Source organism: Crocodylus siamensis, chromosome 7 (assembly GCF_052110815.1).
Source record: "Crocodylus siamensis isolate JL-2025a chromosome 7, ASM5211081v1, whole genome shotgun sequence".
Lineage (NCBI taxonomy): Eukaryota > Metazoa > Chordata > Crocodylia > Crocodylidae > Crocodylus > Crocodylus siamensis.
The window spans coordinates 82048811-82068026 of NC_143401.1; the positions used below are offsets into that span (position 1 = coordinate 82048811).

The window sequence follows — 19216 nt, forward strand, 5'->3', positions numbered from 1 at the left end:
ATTGGAAGGGGACATAAGCCCACACTAGAAGCAAGGGGTAGGCAGTCATGCTACAGGGAACAGATCTGGGAGAAAGGGACTGTAGCAGGCAGCCTGACAAGCATCCTCACCACCCACAAGAGGTGGGAGGTAGGGCTTGCAGGAAGGCATCAACCCAGAGTAGGGGGAAAATTTGTTGTAAGTAGTTTTTTGTATTTGTGTTGTGTTAAAGTTGAAACCAGAGGACCCAACTGTGGTGAAAAGATGGCAGGGAGGCCACAGGAGCACCTGAGAGGTACCCCACAAAGAGCCCTGTGGAGGGGGGGGCGGTCAAAAGGGGGCTGGCACCAGAGAAAGAAGGTGCAGCCTTGCCTGGGTCTGGGACCACAGCAGACCCAGAGCCCAGGAAAGCCAAAGCCAAGACTAGGAGCCCAGAGACAGACATAAGGAGAGAGCTGAGGCTGAAAAAGCCAGGCTGGAATAAATGGGCCACGGCTGGAGGCGAGCAGACAGAATACCAGTGGGCTAAAGCCAAGAAGGCAGATGCTCCAACAGGAAGGTCCAGGTCAAAGCGGACTAGGGCTTTCTCAGGGACCATGGGGCAGCCTTCCTTCTACAATAAAAACAACTGCATCAAGGCATGGCAGGCAAGGGGAAAAGGGAGGGTACCCTGAAAATTCAGAGCATGGCCGAAGTCATGTAGCCACCAGGTGGCGTCACAGCGGCCTCTTGGACCCAGTCTCACTACAGGGCATTTCTCCAGTTGTCCATGCTTTAAAAGCTAGTTTAGTAACATTTTCCTTTTTTTTTTCTTTGACTCAGCTGCAATATTTGGCTTCTACCATCAGTTCAAGTCCCAATATCTGTTTGTTTCAAGCAAGGCTTCATGTCATAACAACAGTGCTACTGAATTACATGTGAACACCTACACTAGTGCCAATATCTAGTGCCCTGCAAGTGTAAGGTGGGACTATTCAAAATGCCAATGTAACCTAGGAATGCAAACTCAAGGGAAGCTCAACTTGTACTCCAAAGTCATTTGGTTGCTTTAAAAAATGCCACCAAGAGATTTCATTTTATGCAGAGATGAAGAAATATCCAGTTCAAACATTTCTTTGTCATCATTCTAGAGTCAGCAGTCAGTATAAACAGCCTGAATAGCTTAGCTTCCTGCCTAGATATACCACATCATATTTCCCCCTTATGTTATAAGTTTCTCATCTCCAACTCAACCTGTTCATTATTTAAGGTATTTTCATAACTAAATTTCTACAATTACCAGTTTTAAGGTAATAGAAAAAACAACAACAACAATCCAAAGAAAATACAACAGTAGACAACCTGTAAGGTACTTGGCCATGGAGGTTCACACCAACACTACATGGATCTTTGAATGACCCCCTGACTCTACTGTAAGCACCTAGAATATCCCATATTCTCCAAAGCAATGATCTTACCAGTGGTGCTGAACTACATCTCTTCAATTCCAGCAATGCCTGCTCTCTAAATTTCCACTCAAAGATCCCTTAAAATACGTTAAAGTTTCAAGCATTACAAAAGTGCTTTATTATTCTGCATTATTGTACGGAGGGGGCAGTGGTCTCTAAAAATTCTCTCTGAAGGTCCTGTTCTTCTTAGCAAGTGCGGCACAAGCCTGCACTGAAGTTTTGTAAGCTTTACTTAATGTTGATGAAGGCACATAGGCACCATTCAAAACGCTGGATCCTGGGCCATTTGTAAGTAGGGCCCCTCTACATACAGAAATAGTGAAGGAAAATCTAGCTCTGCTTAAGAAATAGTTGGTTAGGAGTGGGTGCTAGAAGAAAGATGTAGTTAGCTGTGTCTGTTTGAAGTCAGGCAGAAGGCAAGGCAAGGCAACAGCTTCAGAAAGAAATTAAGAGAATGAGGTGGGAGGGGGGTAAGCTGAAAATTCTTAAACCTGTGAATTGATTTAGTTTATCAAATGTAATACACAAACATTTGTTTTAGTGATGTCTCAGGTTCAGAAAGTTTGGTTAATATGGAAAAGAGATTGGCTAGGATTTTCAGTCATATGAAGGTCCAGAGTAAAATGAAAAACAACTCTGTCATAACAGAAGGCCTGCAGAAACATGGAGCAGCAGCAAGACTTCCGTACAGGAAAGCTGTTTCTTCAGTTCCCATTACTGACTCTGAAATACAACACAGCCTCATAACCACAAGATGAAAATATAGCAATAATCATAAGAGTCTTCCATTAATCTTTTATAAGTAACTCCACCTCAAAATTAAAAATGAGAACTAGTCTTCATTGAAACCATTATTACAACCCAGGAAATTATGTGCATAAAAATTCAAAATTATACACAGAAAAATTCAAAATGATGTGCAGAAAATCTGAAATTATGCGAAATAATTATATTTATGTTTTTAGAAATTAAATAACACTATTTGAACCTTCTTTCGAAATATATGCAGGTACTTGTATGTGGGAGGTGGGGGCATCAGGTGCGCCTGGGTGTGGGAGTTTGTGAAGATGTTGGGGGTGTGTGGAGGGTTGTGAATAGGTGTGGGGTCCCCCACCACACACCCCTGCCACATGCCTCCTCATGTATAGCCTTCAGTACAGTCCCCACTGCCACATGTCACGCCCATGCACAGCCCCCCACCACATGCTTCCCCAGTACGGCCCCTGCCACCACCCCCCCCAAGCTCAGCCCCTGCAACTACATGCCCCACTATGCATAGCCCCCACCACCACACACCAACCCCATGCACAGCCCTCGCCAGCACAGCCCCACTGCCCACCATATGCCCCTCTCCCTGTGCACAGCCCCCCACCACATGCCCCCTTTCTTCCCATACACAGCCCCCACCACCACACACCTCCCCAGCACAGTCCCTGCCACCAGCAGGCCCTCAGGGAGCTCAGGGCCACAGCAGGCAGAGTCCCCAGCAGTGTGCAGCTCTGGCAAATCCTGGGGGCTTTGCATGGTGGCCCACACCCACTCCCCTCTCCTGCAGGCAGGACCTTCCCTTCCCACTCATCAGCTACACCCCCAGGAATTATGCAATATTATGCAATTATTCACAGTCATGAATTTTATGTGCAAAATTATGCAGATGCATAATACCCTGGGGTGTACATTATCTCTGAATGCATTCATTTGATACTGAATTAATACTTTACTACTTGTGAAATCCCTTCATACAGCTGTAACCTGCATTAATCTAATCTAATCAAGTATTTTTATTGACCGTTATCATAGACATTTCCCTAAATCCCACATTGTGTAACATCAGTACTACTGGTTACTTTTTAATACATATCCTGTTTAAAGGGCACATTTATAACAGCCATTTATTATACTGAATTGCCATGGATTTAAAACTGTCACCAACAGAAAACTTCACCAGCAACTCTAGCAAAGCATGAGTGACAGTTAAGCCAACCATCATTACAGAAAAGAAAATTTCCTGAGAGCATGTTACCCCACATATGCCTCTGAAGCACCTGGTACTGCCCATTGTGGCACTAAATATGGCCATAGAGACTGGTATGGTAATTCATAGAATCATAGAAGTCGGGTCGGAAGGGACCTTGTAGATCTTCAAGTCTGACCCCCCCGCCCGGGTGGAAGAAAAACTGGACTCAAATGAGTCCAGCCAGGTAGGCATCAAGCCCCTTCTTAAAGATCCCCAGGGCAGCAGCCAGCACCACCTCCCTAGGAAGTTGGTTCCAGCTGCTAGCCGCCCTAACTGTGAAGTAGTTCTTGCGGATGTCTAATCTAAACCTACTCTCTAATAATTTGTGAACCCATTGTTCACGAGGGGGCATTGTTCATGCAAGGGGGCGCTAGGGGAAACAGTGTCTCCCCCAAACCCTTCCAGTCCCCACTAGTGAGTTTATAGACAGTCACCAGGTCCCCCCTCAGCCTTCTCTTGTGAAGGCTGAACAGGTTCAGGTCCCGCAGTCTTTCATTGTAGGGTCTGCCCTATAGTCCCCAGATCATGCAGGTGGCCCTCCTCTGGACCCTTTCAGTGTTGTCCACGTCCCTCCTGAAATGGGGCGCACAGAACTGGACACAGTACTCCAGCTGTGGCCTGACCAGCGTCGCATAGAGGGGGAGGATCACCTCCCTGGCTCTACTCGAGATGCACCTGTGGATGCAGGACAAGGTCCAGTTAGCCCTGCCAACCATGACCTCGCATTGTCAGCCCATGTTCATCTTGGAGTCAATAATGACTCCAAGATCCCTTTCTGCCTCCATGCTCTCAAGAAGGGAGTTTCCTGTTCTATAAGTGTGCTGCTGGTTTCTACTGCCTAAGTGCAGCACCCTGCACTTGTCAGCATTGAAACGCATCCTGTTTATGTTAGCCCACTCCTGTAACCTATCCAGATCTTGCTGCAATCTTTCCCTCCCTACTAGCACGCTCACGTCACCCCAAATTTTGGTATCATTAGAGAATTTAAACAGGTTGCTTTTCACTCCATCATCCAAATCGGTGATGAGGAAATTGAACAACACAGGCCCAAGGACTGAGCCCTGGGGGACTCCGCTGCCCACTTCCTTCCAGGTTGAATATGACCCCTCCACCACCACCCTCTGAGTATGATCCTTGAGCCAATCTGCAATCCACCTGACTGTGTAGGCATCAATGCCACAGTTGCCTAGTTTTTTAATGAGGATGGGGTGGGAGACGGTGTCAAAGGCCTTGCTGAAGTCTAGAAACACTACGTCCATGGCGACACCTGCATCCATTGCCTTTGTGACCTGATCATAAAAGGCAATCAGGTTGGTCTGACATGACCTGCCCCTAATGAAACTGTGCTGGTTGCCCTTGAGCATCATCCCTGAAACTGGCCCATCACAGATGTGCTCCTTGAGGATCTTCTCAAAGAGTTTCCCTAGGATTGAGGTAAGACTGACAGGCCTATAGTTGCCTGGGTCCTCTCTCTTCCCTTTTTTGAAGATGGGGACCACGTTAGCTATCTTCCAGTCATCTGGCACCTGGCCGGAGCACCACGAGCACTCATAAAGCCATGCCAAGGGCCCTTCAATAACCCCAGCTAGCTCCCTCAACACCCTGGGGTGGAGAGCATCTGGACCCGCTGACTTGAACACGTCCAGCCCCTCCAGAAGCTCCCTAACCCGGTCCTCCCCAGCCTGAGGTCTGGAGGCGTTCCCCTTGAGTCCGTCTGGCATCACAGTGGGGAAGTCCCGGTCCCTGCACAAGAAAACGGAGGTGAAGAATTGGTTAAAGAGTTCCGCTTTCTCCTTTGGGGCATGCTGCCACTGCTCAGTCCAAACGAGCGAGTGCAGGGTACGAGGTTGGGGCTGCACGTGCTGGTCCCCACCTGTAGCGCAGGCCAGAGGGGATGTCTGTATGGTTACAAATGGACTTAACCTAGCCACGTTAGACAAACCTGCAAGGATTGAATCAATTCAGGCTCAGGCTTTTTGAATGTCTGTCCCTAGCCTTCCTGTAGCATGTTCAGAACCAAGTCAAACATAGGCAGTCCATCAGCAACAGTGCTACAGCTTCCACAATTGACTTTCACTCTGCTGTACACCACTTTTTCATGCATGTGATCTTGTGGTTCTTTTCTAGTCCAGCTGATGTCTGCACACACTGCCCCATGGCTGCAGCCTCCCACTGCTTGGCAGAAGCAGCATGCAGGGAGGTCAGGGTGCTTGTGCCCGGCACAGGCACAGCTCTGGCTAGCACTGAGGTAGGGGAGAGAGTGGAGCCTGACTTATCTCCCACCGGGGCTCTGAGCCTTAGCCTGAGCTTGCAGCTTCAGCACTGAAGTCAGGTGCTTCTCCCACTCCCCGCTGTGCAGTCCTGCACTCACACTCTGCTAAGACTGGAGGGAGCCCCACCTCTGCTTCCCTGTAGCATCCAGCACAGGGTTTCTCCTCCATCAGAGACTGAACTTCAGGCACAGCACAGAGCTGTGGGGATAGAAATGGCTAGGCAGGTTGCACAGGGCTGCACTCCTCACCGACCCCCACCCTGCGCAGCTGAGCTCCATATTCAGGGCCAGAGCCATGTGGGGGGAGTCCCCTACACCCCCACGCTGTCCAGCTGAGCTCCATGCTCAGGGCTGCAGCCATGGGGGGGAGTGTGCAATCTTGGGGGGAGTGAGCAGTGGTCCCTACACCCCCCCCGCACACCCCTCCCACCCAGCTGAGGGCTGTACTGCCACTGTCCCTGTGGAGGGAGGGGGGAGAATTATCCCCAGCATGGAACAGAGCCTCCCTCTGCCCTGGGAGGGAGGAGTGTGGGGGGGAAGCATCCCCCTCTGGGGCTGGGCAGCTTCACAGAGTCCCCCTCCCCACCCCACGGTGCTGGCAGGAGAGGAGGAGGAGAAGAGTGCCCCACACCAAACAAGGCCCCCCTCCTGGCCCCATGGCAATGGGGGAGAGGGAGGAGGAGGAGGAGGAAGAGTTCCCTTCTGGGGCCGGGCAGCCCTGTGTGCCCAGATTGCTCCCAGCCCCCTCCTTAGCTCAGCTTCCCTGTGGAAGGGAGGGCTGTTTTAGTGCCCCCAGGCTTCTGGCTTGAACTACTGCAGGCATGTGCCGAAAATCTATCCATCTGTAAACTGGTTCACTCTCTGCAGGTTACACTAACCTGCAAAGATTGAATCAGTTCAGGCTCAGGCTTTTTGAATGTCTGTCTCTAGCCAAGGTGGTCAATAGCTACTTGAGGGCCATAGCCAGCTGGCAGGATTTAACCGATTCCTGCTCCTACCTTGACCGTTCACCTTTTGTCTGTTATACTACGGAAGACATAAGAAAAAAGTGTCGGTGACCTAATTCTGCAGACACAGCTGTTTTTTTAAAACCAGGTTCTCCATAATTTCACGTGGTGAATAAAACAAAAGGTGTCTTTCACTTTCTTGTGTTTGCTTGTGTTTTACATCTCTAGTTTTAAATTTATAAAAACAGCAGCACAAATTGATGTTTGACAAAGCTTCTTTATGACAGAGGCAGTTCTCCAATACAATGAAGCGTGAGTTTGTGTTAAAATGAAAAGGTGGTATATTTTTGCAAGTTTATAAGCAGAAATAGTGCATTATAATTCTTTCCCCTTCTGATTTTGAATCACAGCATTTTCCCCAATTCATTTAGACGAGAAATCACCCCACACTGCAAATTAGCACAAAACTTTTACCATAAGAAATTTAACCTTAAAGAACCTTGCTGGAAATAATTCAACACATTGTAGTCAAGTATCTCCCCAGATAACTGTAGGTACTATTTTGTATTCTGTTCCCAATCATGCCTGATTACCAAAATATTTCTGCTAAATTAAATCTCTCTCTTGTGTAACTACCCATGCCACACGTATTTCATCCCCATCTCTGAATTTCTGAGGTCTTAGTACAATGGGCTTTGAAGGGATGTGAGGAAAAGGGAAAACTTGAGCTTGCATTCAAGTATCTTGGCTATCTGCAGTTACTAACAATATCTGAAACCATGACATAAGAATTAAACACGTCTTTGTATGCATGAAAGGTTCACTTTGAATTATTTGTTGTATCCAACTGGGCTTTATTACTGATGAAGATATCAGAGTAACTCTCCAAGTTACTTACATGACTCCCACACCACTGAAGAAACTGAGCTCTTCACAACTTTCACTATTTTACCATCGTCACAACACTTCTGTGCTCTTATCCCCATTTACCAGATCAGGGACTTGGAGAGTAAGTGACTCTGGAGGTTTGACATCAGGCAAGCTGCTGGGCTACTTGTCCTGCATACACAAATAATCCTTCAAAGGATGCCCAAACCTACTCTATGGAATCTCACTGCAGTACACTAAAAATGCTGGGAGTAATAGCTGGGTCTAGTTTGAGGAGGTGGAGCGAGTTGCTGAGATAGAGGATTTGCATTGAGATCATTATTGGAGATGGCAACTGATTAGGGAGACAGAGTCTAGAGACAACGTTTTGCTGAACTCCAGGGGTCTTTACGTGCAGGGCTTTCCTGCTCAGACCTCTCTAATCCAAGCTGAGTAGCTAAAACATCGGGTGTACAGTATGTTTTTCATACATTTCATGAAACCTTGATTTGTTGTGTAAAAGTGAAGAACAAATGCTAGAAACTGAATTGTTGAGTCAGCCTCCTAATATTCTGGTGTCTGTCCGGAGCCGGTGCTTTTTGCATCTTACATCATTATCTTGTAGGGAACCTCTTTCTTCTCCATTTTGTTTTTCAAGAGAAAACCAGCAAGAGTGATAGCTGCAACTGCCAGGACCGCAGCAGCAACGATAAATGGAACATAGTGATTATCAACAGGAGCAATAAATGAATTATCTGTATCCACATTTTTCTGAAGGTCTGACAAGTCCGGTCCTGTGAGCAAAGAGAAGAGTGTATTACATTCTCTTTCCCACTCTAATATTTGCAAGGCAAAGAGAATTTGAAATGATTCATTTTAGATGAGAACTGGAAATCAGTCAATCAAGTCTCTGACCACAGTTCATAGATGATGCTGTAAACGCATCAGACAAGGTTGAAGTGAATTCAAGCCCAGACATTAAAACTACCTAGAATAAACATGGGTAACAAACTCGATTGAATTAGCACACCGAGACAGATTCTTTTTTATCTAATTCAAGAAAATAAATGGATTTGAAACATGCCAAAATGAAATCGTGTACATCTTATTAGTCATTAAATGGTCCCATCATGTTTATTTTGGATCTACCATAGTACAAATATACTTCAGTGCTTTGCAGTAACCTACAGAGATAATGCTTCTCCTGCAATATGAAGTGATTTACAGACTCTTACACTAAACACAAGAGAAGTTTATTTAAATTTACCAGCATTCCTGTTCTGGCTGCCATCACCCTGAAGCTGAATTGGGCCAACAACAACAGTCACTTTTTCATGAGAAGAGCCAGCATCTCTCTTGAACCGAGAGAGGCAGCCCTGGTAGCAACGGGAGGAATAATCATATGCCGGGCACACCACCATCTGGCATTGCAGGTAAACAGTGGGATGCCTGTTAACAAACTGGAAGGCATTAAATTTAAACCGGGCCATGTAATTGTAGCCTGAGTAGTATGTAGTGTACGAAGAATCTCTAATGCAGCTGGAAAGAAGGAAAAAAAAAGCAAATGAGTCATTATGAATACACAAAATAATAAATCATGTTCAGGGGAGGGGAAGAAGAGTTGCTTTCAGTCTTTTCTATTAACAGTATCCTGTTGTACATATAACTAAGCATTCACTGGGAGAGGGACTATGCCAGGGACTATGCCAGACTGGCTGGCATGTATAGGTGTCCCATCTCTTCAATAATCGACCAGATTGAAGAAAAATTTTCTCTCTCTCGATGACAGGGGTACAGGAGGACACTCACTCAGGAGCACCCAATACTTCAGTTGGTAGGCCACAGCTTGGGAAGTGGGAGACCTTGCTTCAAATCCCTGCCCTGAAAACAAATCCACTTAAATTCCTGAGTGGATTTCAACTTGGCTAGGAGATTCACTTGGACTGTAAGACACGATCAGAGTCAAAGGTATCACAAATTCATTGGAAGAGGAGAAGAATCTCTGTACAAGTGGCTGAGATATTCAGCCCGTATAGGGGAACACACAATCCAATCCCTGCTCCTGGGAATATGTCTAATTACTCATATAAAGTGGAATGAATGTCTACAGAAAGGCAGAGCTCTCCATCCCAGAATCTCTTTGGCATATTGTCTGTGTCTGTCCTGTGTACTGCAGGATTCAGGTTCAAATCCTTCATGAATAGAAGGGATTTGCCCCCGTATCTCCCAGATTTTAAGTGTTCTAATGATGGGGAAACCAGTCCTTCATTTCTTTTGCTTTCTTTACAAGTGCACAAAATAACATCTCATTTCATGTAGCACAGAATAGATATTATCAACAATTTTTAAAAGGGCTTGTTTTAACAAAACAACTCCCAAAACAATATGATTCAAATAGATTTTTCCCCCAATATAGTTCCTAAACTGAAATATCAATTATTCACATAGCCATAGGTCTGTAAATGGATGTGAATCCTTTGATTTCCATGGAATTGCAACCCTTTGCATCAAAAGTAGCAATATTAGCTCCCTGAGTGGAATAACTGGTGCATAATCTAAATACCATTTCTAGAGTTATATATTATGTCTAGCCAAGTTTTGCCAAATGTTCTTGTCTCCTGCTAAATTTAAAAAATGTCTGGATAGCAAGAACTGAAATCAGTACAAATGGCTTCTAATCCACTAGTCAGATTCCTCCTTAAATAAAAGCTATGCGATACTTCATATCCAAAAGAATTTTTTTCATTACTGAGAAAGTTCTTACCCATTCCTGATTATATCATATGATACAGTTGTAAAATCATTGGGATCAGGGGATGCTACACATGTGTCCACAAACAACACCAGATTTGAATCAGAGCTGTAAAGATAAGCTTGAAGGAACAGATTCTGGTTTAAATCAACGTAGTATGGCGAGTCATAGACTGGCTGTGAGAATGATGATGATCTATAAAATGTCAAGTTCACGTTGTATCTGCTGTACTGAGTTTCGTTGATCTCAATAAAATTGTCAGCAACATACATAACTTGTACCCAGGTGTTCTGGAGCATTTTGCAGTTGACGTGCACATGAAGGTCCTTTTGTCTTTTGATTATGTAACCAGAAGAGGTTACTGTGATCTGGTTGGTATAAGTGATTGTATTGTTGTTTACCTGGTAGAAGGACATATTAGAAGGACAATACAAAATTATCTCATAGTCATTTTTATATTATGCATACTAAATTCTGATGTACCCCTAAGCCCCTGGCAGATGTAACCAGTAATTAAGATGTCATTTACCAGTTTGTTAAGTCATAAGTAGTAACCCAGCCACGCGTTCATGTAATTAATGGTGCGATAGAACAGGGAATAAGCCACAGAAGTTATTACACAAAATGCTTTTTAAAACTTTGTGGCCGTGTACCTTTTCTGTAATAACTTTTGGCTGATTCCCATTGTGCCTTAAATTGAACATGTGGCCAGGCAAATCAGCTGATAGGGGCTCCCAATCTCGGGGGGAGGGGGACATATCTGAGCCCTTGATTCTGGGGCATTCCCAAGGCTGGGAGCACCAATCAGCTTACTGGTTTGCTACCTGCCAGTGCAGGGGGAGCCCAGCAACATGATCCCATGCTCCCCCTGCAATGACAATATGGTATGATTGATACATTCCCTGGGTGCCCTGCATCGCTTACCCATAAAGCCCCCTGCAGAGAAGCACCCCTGCCCTCAGCAACAGGACCTGCATCTGGCTGCGGCGTGCCGCCTGGGGCCAGCAGCACCCACCACTCCCTCAGCCCCCAGGCACCTTCCCCAGCCCGGCCCCACAGCACCCAAGCCCCACTTACCTCTAGGATCCAGGGGCAAAGGGCATGGCTTTGCAGTGGCAGCGCTTGCCCACAAAGCTGCCCCCCTGTTCCCCCAGCCAGCACACAGCCACCACCATCCTACACCACTACGGACCCATGCAGCCAGTCGTGGGGCATAAGCAGCGGTGCAGTGGTGGCCACTGCCTGCAAGCTGCCTTTCCACCCCCTGGCTGGGCAGCACATGTGGCCCACACACAGTGGTTGCCACCAAACTGCCGCTGCCATGCTCTGTGCCACTTGCCCACAAAGCCATGCAGGTCGCCATGGGATGGTAGCACAGGGTGTAGTGGCAGAGTTGCGGTGGCGGCCTCCGTGTGCAAAACCCCTGTCAGACTGGCTGGCATGTATGTGGCCTGCAGAGTGGCTCTCAACCCCTAGCCCTGCTTCTGTGAGTGGGCACAGAGGCACACTCCTCCTTCTTCATCTACACCCCCAGCACCTTCCCTTTCCCCCCCCCACCCCTTCCCCCCCACACACTTACCTGCTGGGGTGGGTGTCTGTGCGTGCCTCTGTGCCTGCGTGTCTGTGGGTCTGGGAGGCTGTTGTGAGGGGCATCAGGAGGGCTGTTGAGGCTGTGGGGGGGAGTGCGGGGCACCAGCAGCACTGGGAGGAGCTGTGGGGGGCCTTTAATTTTTATCATGGATTTTGGGTTTTTAATCAGAGAAAACCAGGATCCCTGAATTGACTATCAGCTTTGCTTGGAAAAAACCTTCATGTCTGGGTTTAAGTTATTCAGACAGCTCTCTCCTGCACATTGTGCCTCATACAAGCAATGTACAAGCCATGAGATTTCCTGCAGGCAGTGAGCTTGAACGTGCAAACAAACCTAGTCCCCACAAACAGTGCTGCATGTTACAATTCATAACCTTTCACAAAATGAGCTCTGCGATTTGAACCGGCTTATACAGGTTGCTAAATCATTCAGCATCAGCATCATCATACCTCTCTTCTGGTGCCACAGCGGGTGTATGGTATATCAAAAATAACATAGTACGGTGTAATTGTTGGTCTACAGTAAGGGTCATTCAAGCTGACATTCCATGCAGAGTAGCCCTGAGAACTGAGGTAGGCTCTGCTAACAACTGCCTTCATGTATTCTGGCAAGCACAGAAGCGCTGGTGAATGGGGAAAAACAAACATTAATGAAGTCAGGCATCTGATAGGGATTAAATATTGTAATTTAACCAAATCTATTACCTATTGTGTTCATATGTTTCATATGCTGTAGAAGAAAGAGGTTCATAAGCCAAACCTCATAATTGCACTTTTCAATATGCACTTTGAAAAGAGAAAGTGTTGTTTCCATATGGAAAGAGGTTTAGGGCTTTGAATGACTGTTGGGAACAGTGTCAAGTTTTAAGTTTCTCTGTATCACAAGGCATGGAAAAAATGTAGAAATTTCAGAGAAAATCAACAAAAGTGAGAAAAGGGCCATAAGATATCTACACTGTAAAATGAGGGGAGTCCAGCAGAAATTTTGTATGCATTAGTACTAGGATTTAGTCAAAAGGAAGTATTCATAAGGCTAATGAGATGATACAGAGTGAATTTCAGGTGAATATTCAAGAAAATATCTAAAAAATAATTCCTTTGGTAACAACTTGCAGTTTTATTAAACGGAAAATTAATTATGGTCTGAAAGGGATAGGTTCATAATCATGAAATATGAGAGTAAAAGGTTATTTAAAGAAAAACTTATATACATATAGATCTAGAATTAGATATAGATATAGATATAGATAGAGCTATATCTATATATTAGTTACGAAACAAAATCAGTAGCTTGGACAGTTTGTTTAGAAATAAAATTCTTTACTGGACATGGACTTACTAGTATTCTGATCTGCTGGAATGGAGTAATAGTCAGCCCAAAACCCTCTGGCTGTGTAGCTGTAGTCACTGTGAAACTGAACGGTCATCAAGTTTGAGGACGATGTGTAGCTGATAACAGAACCATAACAAATTCTCCCAAGCAATGGAGAGGTATACAATGGTCCATCATACACTTCAATGTAATTATATTGGCATTGACCACCTTCCAACCTGGGGAATAAACATGAACATGCTGTATGCATTGTAAAAACTCCCATTTAAAAGCTTATCATAAAACAGCCCATTAATCTATGATGAGATACTTGATATTGTCAAGCCTTCAGGAGGAGAAAGGCTCTCTGGATTTTGTATGTAAAAAACATGTCGTTAGAGCTGAACAAACAAAAGAATACCATCAGTAAAATTTTCATCTTAGATTTGTAGTTTGCTTACATTGCAAGAACGTGCTGAAAAATGCCACTGAAAAGGAAAGAGTATTAAGGTTCCAAAACCAAGGTTTTGAGCCCGTTAATAGCCCATAAAGTTTTTGTTATACTTACATAATATCTCTGAATGTGACTGTTACACGGTAATTGGTCATTACTTGTATTTCCCATACGCAGTTAACATAGTTTCCATAATATCCAGGATAGAATGGGCTGTGAAATGTCCCAGATGAATTTGAAAGTAAACCACCACAAGAAGGCCTTCCTGCAGAATCAAATATAAGAATATAATGAAACATAAGAATCAGAAATATAACATTTATATTTATACTAAACGACTTACGCATAATGCTTGTTTATTTATTAGACAAGATACTCTAATTGTTTATATTTATGCGTTGTTTATATTTACTGCTGAATGTATTTTCGTATTCTTGATAAATCCAGTCCAAAACTATGGAAGTTAAAAGGAAAGTCTTCAATAGCCTTTAGTTCAGGCTACAGTACATTAGCCTCAGGACCACAAAAGCATGGATGACGATGGCCAGATCTAAATCTGAAAGATTATTTGGATGTTATATTTTTAGTGCATCATGAAAATAAATTTTTGAACAATCATCTAATAGGTTTGAACCAAAAATTATGTATGCAGTAAAATAAGATATCTATACTCAATTTCTGGAATGTTGCCATTTTTATTTAATGGCTATTTTTATGTTATATATGGCAAGCACAGTGTTTCTCAATTTGGTCTCTAAAAAGTCCTTATTTTGCATCTCTCATCGCATAAAGATAGATACTTGAAATATAATTTTATTTTACCAGCCTTAAAGGAAATACAAAGAACAACGATTAATTTAAGATTATTTAAACATGTTCAGTATGATCCAGCCAATTAATTTCAGTCTTCCAAATTTTTATGCAGCTGATTCATTTTGATGATAATAACAGTTTCACTAGTCTTTGGGAGTAGACAAGCAAAGTGAACAATATATTTAAGGGTTTGCAATACGGCAGTGCGAGTTCTTACTAGAAATTCCTTCATTTAAGTCTTTGATAGTTTCTTTTCTTTAAACTAGGTCCTTTTTTAAAATATTAGTTATGCAATCACTGGCTGCCCCCACCATGAAAACGGGGACTGAGGGGCGGGGGGACAGGGCTGCGAGCCTCAGCTCACTGCTACGGCGCCTCAGTCCCCCCTATCGTGGGGGGCAGGCAGGGATGGAGCCCCATGGCTGGGCCCATTCCCCCGACACCACACTCCTTCCCACCGTGGCAGGTCCAGAACTGTTTCCCTCCCCACCCCATCCCCCTCTGCCTCCAAGGAGCAGGGGCAAGGAGGGGCCCCTGAGTCCCCACTGCTCCGGCCCCTCAGTCCCCACTGTCACGGCGGCTGCATCCCCGCCATCCCACTCTGCGTCCAAGGAGCAGGGCCGTAGCGGGGGGAGCAAAGACAGTGCCACTGGCCTCACCCTCCCGCGCCCCACTCTCACCCATCAGTTCCCACTGTCCTGGCAGTGCTTCTGTCTCTGCAAAGCATTCCGATTGGTTTTAAGTAAGCATTGTGATCGACTGCCGAGACAACCAATCAGAGTATAAATAAAGCGTTATGAACAAACGGTAAGACTTTTACACTATTAGAACGCAAGCATTTGGGCCTATCTAATGTATTATAGGTGTAACAGTGCTTCGCGGTAGATTCCAACCAGGCAGCAGGAGATGACTGCTACAGGAAGAACAAGTAACAGACTTACCTGTTGCAGGCATCTGCGTTGTTGTAGTGGGAGCTGTTAACACAAAAAGAGATGGACTATGAAACTAAGGATGCTTTCATGTTACGATCTATTCGTACATATGGCCTAAAGCCAGAATTCCTCTGCTCATAAAGATGTTCATGTAATACAAAACACACACTATCACTCTCTCTCATGAAAGGAAATAGTCAGGTAAGTATTTAGCAAAGAACATTAGTGATTACCTGAGCAGATGACACCAGCATCTTCACTATGACCGCAGTTGTGTGTGCCCCATCCCCTGCTAGGACATTGCCAGAGGAATGACTCATTCCCTGAACACTGCACGTCATCCAGGTGAATAGATCCTGAGCCTTGGCCAAAATATGCATTTCCGAGGGCTGAAGAGGCTGGGCCACATCCAAGCTGCCTGCACACAACCTGGGCATCTCTATGATCCCACAGATCATCACAAACTGTCCCCCAGTTTCCATTGTAATAAATTTCTATGCGCCCCTCACATCTATTACTTCCATTCGCCAATCTGAGCTGGGTACCTTCAAAGACAGAGAAAAGGGCTTTATTGCTCACGAGCATTCACAGTCACATTCCTGCTGGCATATTGTGACCCTATCTTCCAAGAATTCAGTTCCCATGCCACAGCCGGCCCCCACGCGCCATGGCAGGGAGGGTTCGGCTCCTCTCCGCTGCGTCTGTCAAATACACTGGGGACAATCACTGGCCCACAGGTTTAAGGCCCTAAGGCACATCTCGGACAATACTCCATTTTGCAGGAGTGTCAGAGTGCTCTTACTTCCCCACGCTATGCTTCCCAGAAACACCTGGGAGGATTTTCCCGTAGGACCCAGGTGTTCTGACATATCCCACCTCAACATGGCCAGGTCTTAATAAATTGTCCTGCTGGCACTCAATGCCAAGAAAAGATTCAAACCGGTTTTTGCTTTAACCTCACATGTTAGATGCATCAGATCCTCAATTTCGTTTTGCCATTTTATACATGGTGGGTTGTCAGCCCGTCCTGTACGGATTGGCTCCCCCCCATTTCTTTGCTGTTAGGAAAAGCAGCCGATCAGAGCTTGATAGCCATTAATGGACTGCATCCATTAATGGATAGCAAATAAAGAAAAGGGAGTTGCATCATTAACTAGGAAATGAACTAGCATATGGAGTATATACTTACTATTGTCATATATGGGAAATGAATCATATTCTGCCCAGAACCCTCTTTTTGTGACACTACCATCACTGTGAAACAGAATCATCAGTTTGTTTGAGAGCGATGTAAATGTGCGCATGGAACCATTACACACTCTCCCAAGTAACGTGCGCTCATATAAGCCTGTATCATAGACTTCAATGTAATCATATTGGCAAGAACCACCTTCCAGCCTAAGGAGAAAAATGCAAGTGTGTTTTAATTTCACATTTCTCCCGTTATAACACTAGTTTGAAAATATTCTGCTAGGAATATTAGCACGCAAACATAATAATACATAGCGGGGCTGCAGAATGGAAGCTAGAGAGACAAGGTGTGCAAAGGGGTGTCCAATGGGGTTGTGACTTCTTGCGAGGATTTTCTCAAGCTAGGATGTAAGGATCGTTCACAGAAGGCAAGAGAGATGCGACTGGGGACCCTGTTCAGAGCCTCTGAAACCATGTGTAACCAGTACCTCAATAAAAGCTGACCTGAAATGATATCCGCTGTCTGGAGGATCATGCAGTCAATTCTGCCCTCACCTACTTGTAGGTTCACATTAAACCTGCTGGTCATATTTCATTATTTGCCTTTTCACCTCAATTCTTAATGCTACTGTTCCTATCTTATTGAGTTAATCCAGAATCAGATGCAGACTGAGACTCAGATAAAAACTTTTCATCTTTGAATCCCAGAAGGCTTAACTGCAACAGGACTTACATTTCAGAAACTCTTCAAGGCCAGCCCAGATTTCCATATATGTGTGGTAAAGACCAGGAGCACAATCGTGCCAGCAATACAAGCCCTAACAAAGCACAGTCACACTGGCAGGTCCACCGTAGGTTAAGAGTAGATTCTGACAGCACAAGGATGCATTCTGTGTAGCAGAGACCCTTATCCCCAAACAAGACTCTTTTACACTTTTCTAGGATGCTCTACTATTTTAATCATATTATTTAAACTACTTTCCCAATCATATTGCATATCCATGGGCATCTAGTACTTAAGATTTGTATGAGTAATGCCATTTTGGCCTGCAGTTTTATGGAAAACGGTCTTCATTTGTGCCTTTTATTCCTCCCCACAAGCATGTCCCAGGGCAGTCTTAAACTTTTGCATCATATAACCCAGACTAACTACTAGTACTCTTGCCTACATTAGATGTAATTGTAGACTTAGCCCAACGCTTACCTACCTTAACTCATTACTTTCAACAAAAAATCTATATTCTATAAGAAATCCATTTAATTGTTCCAAAAAATGTTCAGGGCAACAAGTACAAATGATCCAAAGGCTCACGTAGAGATGCTATTTGGGAAGGTGGCTTGCATACATGTCCTTCAAAGGCAGGCGTGGACTTTCTGCATAAGGGAAAATAATGCCACAGTTCTCTCCCCCGTCAATCTCGTCAGCCTTGCCACTGAACATAAGGATTAGAAAGGATGTTTGGATCTGACCAGGAACAAGTAGGTCCTGAGTCAGCAAGAGCGTTTATGAGAGGGAACCGTGACTTCTCCACAGCCCATTTCCAAAAGAAAAGAGAAAATGGGAGTGGGAGAAGCTGTCCAAAGACAGACAACAACTCCAAGAAATCTTGAAGGTGGCTTAGTTGAAAAGGAGCACACTGGAGCTTTACAGGGATCCCTGAAGGGTCAAACAGCTGCACAAGCCAACAGAGCATCTGTCCCCCTGGGAGAGAATATACTGAGCCCCCATTGAAAGAAACACCGTGCGATCAAGTTCACAGGTGTGGATGCCACAGATGTCAACTAAAGCAGACTTAAGGCGGTGCTTGAACTTCAAGACATGCAAGGCAGACCCTCGGGGAAAGAATTAAATACAAGTCTTTCCTTCTTAGGGAGCCTCTATTTCACCAGAGACATCTCCTCTTTACATGGAGCTTTTACATTTTTAAGCATCAGTGGAGGCTACATAAACAGGTGCAGAAGAAGTAATACCCACAAGTAATGAGAAAAGATGTTTCTGAAAGGAACAGGAGGTTTTTGTCTGAGAAGATGCGATCCTTGATATCAACACTTGTAGAGAAAGGAAGCATCACAAATTTTATCTAAAGTGTATTTTAAAAAGTAATCAGTGTGGGATGACCTGAAGGATCATGGGCATGTAAAACTGACTTGTGTTTCTCTTATGGACCCAACCCCAACCCCTGTATCCGTCTCTTCTCACTGCAGCAGCAGCAGTGCTGTTCTCCTGCTCTCGGGTTACCCCTGACACTGCAATTACTATACACATCAGGAAGCATTCTGGAGACATACTGGACAGCGCTTTAAAAACCTGATTCACTGTCGTTCTTTACTTACTCAATATCCGTAAACGTGAGATTTATGAGGCGGCCCCAGGATACTTGGATATGCCACACACAATCCATGCTGTTTAAATAGTTTCCAGGATAGAATGGACTGGAAAATGTGCCGTATGATTGTGTCAGCAAGCCACCACAGGAACGGTTCACTGCACAGTAAAAGACAGGGCATCAAAATGCTTACCAGCCATTCCCACCCATTTCTACATACGCTCTTCTAGACAAGGCATAAGATCAGCCTGCACTGCAATTTTCAAAGATACTCTCCAGGTAGAGATTGCAGAGGTCCCAGAATGACCTTCATTT

General features: G+C 44.8%; 1 protein-coding gene across 1 annotated transcript in view; it reads right to left on the reverse strand.

Annotated features, from left to right (window-relative positions):
- The window catches only part of DMBT1 (deleted in malignant brain tumors 1), a 162575-nt gene that overhangs the window by 137491 nt on the left and 5868 nt on the right, over positions 1–19216 (reverse strand). Inside the window, 10 exon segments of the mRNA XM_090058728.1 lie at positions 8141–8324; positions 8798–9069; positions 10295–10683; positions 12323–12495; positions 13212–13423; positions 13753–13903; positions 15393–15425; positions 15617–15928; positions 16573–16781; positions 18909–19059. Of these exon segments, the coding sequence (XP_089914854.1) occupies positions 8141–8324; positions 8798–9069; positions 10295–10683; positions 12323–12495; positions 13212–13423; positions 13753–13903; positions 15393–15425; positions 15617–15928; positions 16573–16781; positions 18909–19059 (2086 nt within the window).